Source organism: Chelon labrosus, assembly GCF_963514085.1.
Source record: "Chelon labrosus genome assembly, contig: SCAFFOLD_120, whole genome shotgun sequence".
Taxonomy (NCBI): domain Eukaryota; kingdom Metazoa; phylum Chordata; class Actinopteri; order Mugiliformes; family Mugilidae; genus Chelon; species Chelon labrosus.
This window is the reverse complement of record NW_028181607.1, coordinates 54,985-61,549: the sequence shown is the minus strand read 5'-3', so window position 1 is coordinate 61,549 and position 6,565 is coordinate 54,985. Positions and strand designations below refer to the sequence as shown.

Here is a 6,565-nt window from a genome sequence, read left to right as displayed (position 1 = left end):
ATTCCTTCAAGACATTAAAGACGAGCTTCATCACGAGAAAAGAGATGAAAAGACAAAATGTGTTTCAGAGAAAAAGTCCAACTTGATCCAGAACCAGCCTCAGACATGTTACTAACCATGAACTACTCTTCCATAATCATCAGATATCATCTCAACAGGTGTCATATTTCTGTCAATGAACAGGACCAGACTCTGTAACACTGTGAGAACCTTTATTGACTGACACATCAGAGGAAATCAAACATCAACTTTTCTCTAGAGAATAATTCACTACTTTAATCACAGGACAAACCAGATCTACTCTCCAGAACAAGAGAGAAATGTGCTGAGATCATGACGGACAATAAATATTCACAACATGTGCAGTAGCATCAGACAGAAACGTTACTGAAAGGTGAACAGTTGTGTTTCTAGAGGGAGGAGGTCACTAAGATACAGTGTGGTGAACAGGCTGAAAGAAAGATCATTAGTTACATCTTTATATCATTAATTAGTCCATATAATACAAAAGATATCTGACATATTTACAGAGGAGTGTCACTGATGAGGACAGATGAGGATGTGAACAGGTTGCTGCTGATCATCAGGTTCATTCTCTGACCTGAGCTCAACCTGCCAGCAGGATCTCTTCATCAACACCAAACACTAAAGAAAGATAAAGGTCTTCTAAAGATGTTTAAAGGAACAACCATCTGCTCTACACTTAAAGTGGAAATATATATATAATCTATCTATGTCTGTGTATTGTTGGAGCAGGAGTTGTCTTTGTTTAGTACCAGATGCCTACAACATCATCCAGCAGATAGCAATGCATGGGGTTCCTCAGGGATCTACTCTTGGTCCCCTTCTTTATTTTCAGTTTACTTGCTAACGTGTAGATTTTAATTTAACTCTGTGGTTACACCTGCATTTATATGTTTGTTTTTAGCAGTGGAACAAGCTGTAACCACAACATCTGACCTTAGGAAGTAGTTCTGGTCAACATGTCGACTGCTTCACTTCCTGATTCAGCTGATAAACCAACATCCACAGTGAGTTATTATTTATGGGGTTCCTCAGGGATCTACTCTGGGTCGTCTTTGTGTCCAGTTTACTTGTCAATATGTAAAATTTGTCTGATTAAGAAAAAGGAATTTGGTCACGCCTACATTCATAGATTTATTTCTGGCCACTTGGGGGCAGCAGAACCAGCTGGAAAGACAAGATCGGACCTAATCAGGTAAAGTAGGTAGTTGTAGTATTTATAGTAGTAGTAGTAGTATTTGTTGCAGTGTGTCAGAAGACTCCAACATCCACAATCAATAACTATTTATGGGGTTCCTCAGGGATCTACTCTTGATCCTTTATATTTTCTACTTACATGTAAATTAACTAAAATGTAACATTTTGTAGTAAATAGCAAATAAAAATAATTAATAATAATAATCTCAGCTCTAAAACACGACGGCTTTGGAAAAAATAACCAGTAAAGAATTGAATAAAATAATGTGTTTCTTTAAAAGTGACTTTTCTTTTTCTTTCTCTTGTAAAACACGTATGAACTATTTAGGAAGGATGAAGAAAACCAGCGACAGTTTGACAAAGCGTTGATCTGGAACCTGCAGAAACAGCTGATGATCAGTCAGGAAGTAAAAGCTAAATAAGGAAGTGGAGGACACCAGTGATGAAAGACGTCTGGTTTAAATGACACAGCTCATTCATTTCATATGTTTAGGAGCTTTGCACATGATTGGAGGAGGAGCTCAGAGAACATGGACACATCATCACGTATTAATCTGATCAGCACTGTTCCCATCATGACGTACAGTTAAATAAAAATATAAATAAAGTGTGAGACCTTCATGAAACCTGACGTCCATCATGCAGCTGAAACAGACAGGGCTTGGTATCAGAGGCTTTCTGTAACTGTAACAGCAGGAATGTTCCTTCTTTGAGCTGAACGCTGAGCTTCATCAACACATGTCAGGTTAAACATGTGACCTGTTCTTCTGTCTCAATGCATGCTGGGAGATGAGCAGACAGGTGGAGGTCATGCGCTCCATCCTCTCTCTGCAGGTGGATGCTCCAGTTATCAGCTCTGCTTCACATTCATTCTGCCCGTTAGACGTCGTCAAATATTCGACTACGAGACGACGACATGGACAGATAGCGTCCTCCTGCGTGTCTGAAACCACAGAGACAGGACGTTGAGGAAGACAGTCTGGACATGTGGGTCATGAAGCATCCAGCTGCTTCCTCCCAGATAGAAGCAGACGTGATGCAGCAGGTGTGTTGAAGCTGCTTTACCTGCCAGACTCAGAGTCCAGAGCGTCGTCTGTCAGAGCGTCAGCGTTGAAGTCTAAAGGTTCAGCGTCCTGCAGCAGCTCCATGCAGTCCCTCTCTGCTCCACTCCCACCGCCACAATATTTAGCCTCTGTTGATGAGAAGCAGCGTCAGCGTCAGTCAGTGGAGTCATCACATCACAACGGGAGATTCACTCAACATGCTGCGGCTCCTCCTCCTGCTCCTCCTCCTGTCTCCTCTTCCTCCTCTTCTATCCTCCTCCCCCTCTTCCTCTATCCTCCTCCTCCCCCTCCTCTTCTATCCTCATCCTCCCCCTCCTCTTCTATCCTCCTCCTCCTCCTCCTCCTCTATCCTCCTCTATTAGAGATGCACCGATTTATCGGCTGGTGACCGGAATCGGCCGATTTTCACGTGATCGGCCATGACTGGAGACCGGCCGGTCAGTCTGACATATGCCGATTTTTTGCCGGTCAAATGCACTCGGGCGCCGCATGATTTACATCGCGCAACATCAGCATCACACGCAGGCCAGCTGACAGTCTTGCCTGGGCCCGGGACGAGATAATCTTAGATGATCTTCTCTCTCTTCTCTCAACAGTAGCCTGACTCTCTCCCTCCGCTCCGGGACAGCGGGCCCCTCCCGCATCACTCTCTGTCACCTGACTGCAGCCAGATCTCTCATCCTCTCTGACGGAGCTACCAAACTCAACTGTTTCTGTCCCAGATAACGTGTTGTGTCATTCTTTTATACAAGCTAATGGACGTTAGCATTAGAGCTAGCCTGTTAGCTTACGTTACAAGGTAAACGTTGGCTGCGTTGTTTCTAACCTACGTTCACTTTACTAGTCCCAGCTTCACCGTCACCACCTTTTTTTAAATATTTGTTAAGAAAATCTTTAAGGCCTTTATTTTCTTCTCTTCTTCTCTTTTCTTTCCTTTTCTGAGCACCGGACTAATGCTGACCGGACATTTTGAGCGTACTGAACTTCAAATCAAATTCTGATCAGTGGCCAAACCATTTTTGTGTTGGGGGTGGGGGGGTTCTTGACCACTATTTCAAGGACAATTAGGAAGAAAACAAAAAAAAAGCTTTTATGTAAATCAGATATTACATATTTTTTTCCACAAATAGGCCTATTTTATTTTTAATTTTTTCCGACACCAGGAGTAATTTATATAGTTCTATTTTTATAGTGATAGCGATTATCTGTTCAAAAAAGTTCTATTAAAGAAAAGAAAATAAATCTTTGTGTGTGTTGTAAAGTGGTTAGAAAAAATGAAATCGGAATCGCCCAGGAAAATTGTAATCGGTGCATCTCTATCCTCCTCCTCCTCCTCCTCTATCATCCTCCTCCTCCTCCTCCTCCTCCTCCTCTATCCTCCTCCTCCTCCTCCTCTATCCTCCTCCTCCTCCACCCTCTTCCTCCTCCTCCTCCACCCTCTTCCTCTCTCCTCCTCCTCCTCCTCCTCCTCCTCTATCCTCCTCCTCCTCCTCCTCCTCTTCCTCCTCCACCCTCTTCCTCCTCCTCCTCCACCCTCTTCCTCTCTCCTCCTCCTCCTCCTCCTCCTCTATCATCCTCCTCCTCCTCCTCTATCCTCCTCCTCCTCTTCTATCCTCCTCCTCCTCCTCCTCCCCCTCCTCCTCCTCCTCTCTCCTCCACCCTCCTCCTCCTCCTCACGTCTGTTGTTGGTGGAGCTGACAGAGTCAGAGTAGCTGGTCTCCTTCATCTCATGACTGCTCCTGTTCCTGGCAGCGTAGTCTTCTCTCTGGTTGCCATAGCGCTCCTTCCACTCCTGCAACACACACACATGTAGAATACACACCAGGTAACACACACTGTCTCCACCTGGATCAGCTGATTCATGAGGCTACACCAGACTGAGATGAACACGTCAACCTTCATGTGGACCAGTGGTTAGAGAAGCAGCGTTGGTTCAATCCCTCTGCCAGTCAGAGCATGTTGTGTTCAGATGAGACCACTGACGTATGAACTAGAACCTGAAGAAGAAGCTACTCACTCTCCGTCTGTTCTCTCCATCTTCAATCCGTTGCCACTTCCTTTTCTCTGTAGAAACATTCAGAGATTGAGGATGTCAGTCAAGTGGCCGTGTTTCTATCACACCATGAACGTTAGCAGTTACCCCGTCGGATCAGCTCCTTGCCCTCGTCGATCAGGTCCGACGTCATTTCACTGTCGCCCATAAACTGCTGGAAGCCCAGAAGATTCAGGCAGCGAGTTCCCAAACTGAGGAAAGAGACGACGTCACAATCAAATCACTTCCTCCGTCAAGAGGCTTCAGCTTCAGTCTGTTGGTGAACTATCAGGAAACCAGGTGTGTGTTATTATTAATGAGTCTGAGAGCTCTTTGTTAGCTCTTCACATAATAATCTGAGTGATAAAGGTTGAGTCGTGTGTCTCAACAGCTCCTGATGAAGATTAAAGCTTGGTACATCCTGCTAGGGCTGAGAGAACAAGAACAAAGTTAGTTCAGCTCATTTATACCTCAAGACAAACTCTGGGGAGGTCCTCAGAGGCCCCTCCCACTGCTCATAGACTCCTCCCACTGTAGCATATGTCACTTCCAATTCCTGACCAATCACAGAAGAGCTTCCAGACACCAGAGGAGACCAAGGTCCTGGTTGAGGTGTTTGTAGTGGAGTATGTAACAGATGGAGTCTCTCTGTTGATTCTGCTCCAGCTAAGATCAGTCACATGTTCACCTCCACCCTGACTCTGTTCACCTCCACCCTGACTCTGTTCACCTCCACCCTGACTCTGTTCATCTCCACCCTGACTCTGTTCACCTCCACCCTGACTCTGTTCACTCTGTTCACCTCCACCCTGACTCTGTTCACCTCCACCCTGACTCTGTTCTCTCTGTTCACCTCCACCCTGACTCTGTTCTCTCTGTTCACCTCCACCCTGACTCTGTTCTCTCTGTTCACCTCCACCCTGACTCTGTTCACCTCCACCCTGACTCTGTCCACCTCCATCCTGACTCTGTTCTCTCTGTTCACCTCCACCCTGACTCTGTTCACCTCCACCCTGACTCTGTCCACCTCCATCCTGACTCTGTTCACTCTGTTCACCTCCACCCTGACTCTGTTCACTCTGTTCACCTCCACCCTGACTCTGTTCACCTCCACCCTGACTCTGTTCACTCTGTTCACCTCCACCCTGACTCTGTTCACTCTGTCCACCTCCACCCTGACTCTGTTCACCTCCACCCTGACTCTGTTCACTCTGTTCACCTCCACCCTGACTCTGTTCACCTCCACCCTGACTCTGTTCACCTCCACCCTGACTCTGTTCACCTCCACCCTGACTCTGTTCTCTCTGTTCACCTCCACCCTGACTCTGTTCTCTCTGTTCACCTCCACCCTGACTCTGTTCACCTCCACCCTGACTCTGTTCACCTCCACCCTGACTCTGTTCTCTCTGTTCACCTCCACCCTGACTCTGTTCTCTCTGTTCACCTCCACCCTGACTCTGTCCACCTCCACCCTGACTCTGTTCTCTCTGTTCACCTCCACCCTGACTCTGTTCTCTCTGTTCACCTCCACCCTGACTCTGTCCACCTCCACCCTGACTCTGTTCACTCTGTTCACCTCCACCCTGACTCTGTTCACCTCCACCCTGACTCTGTTCACCTCCACCCTGACTCTGTTCTCTCTGTTCACCTCCACCCTGACTCTGTTCACTCTGTCCACCTCCACCCTGACTCTGTTCACCTCCACCCTGACTCTGTTCACTCTGTTCACCTCCACCCTGACTCTGTTCACCTCCACCCTGACTCTGTTCTCTCTGTTCACCTCCACCCTGACTCTGTTCACCTCCACCCTGACTCTGTTCTCTCTGTTCACCTCCACCCTGACTCTGTTCACCTCCACCCTGACTCTGTTCACCTCCACCCTGACTCTGTTCACTCTGTTCACCTCCACCCTGACTCTGTTCTCTCTGTTCACCTCCACCCTGACTCTGTTCACCTCCACCCTGACTCTGTTCACTCTGTTCACCTCCACCCTGACTCTGTTCTCTCTGTTCACCTCCACCCTGACTCTGTTCACCTCCACCCTGACTCTGTTCACCTCCACCCTGACTCTGTTCTCTCTGTTCACCTCCACCCTGACTCTGTTCACCTCCACCCTGACTCTGTCCACCTCCACCCTGACTCTGTTCTCTCTGTTCACCTCCACCCTGACTCTGTTCTCTCTGTTCACCTCCACCCTGACTCTGTTCTCTCTGTTCACCTCCACCCTGACTCTGTTCTCTCTGTTCAC

At 47.2% G+C, this 6,565-nt stretch overlaps 1 protein-coding gene across 1 annotated transcript in view; it reads right to left on the bottom strand.

Annotated features, from left to right (window-relative positions):
• Nucleotides 1–198: 198 nt before the first annotated feature.
• Nucleotides 199–6,565, bottom strand: part of LOC311509861 (G-protein coupled receptor-associated protein LMBRD2B-like) — an 11,361-nt gene continuing 4,994 nt past the window's right edge. The window contains exons 5-9 of the mRNA XM_084575300.1: nt 4,426–4,529; nt 4,303–4,349; nt 3,963–4,077; nt 2,287–2,413; nt 199–2,164 (exon numbers count right to left, since the gene is read on the bottom strand). Of these exons, the coding sequence (XP_084431426.1) occupies nt 2,101–2,164; nt 2,287–2,413; nt 3,963–4,077; nt 4,303–4,349; nt 4,426–4,529 (457 nt within the window). The 3' untranslated portion in view covers nt 199–2,100. The remainder of the gene's footprint in view (nt 2,165–2,286; nt 2,414–3,962; nt 4,078–4,302; nt 4,350–4,425; nt 4,530–6,565) is intronic.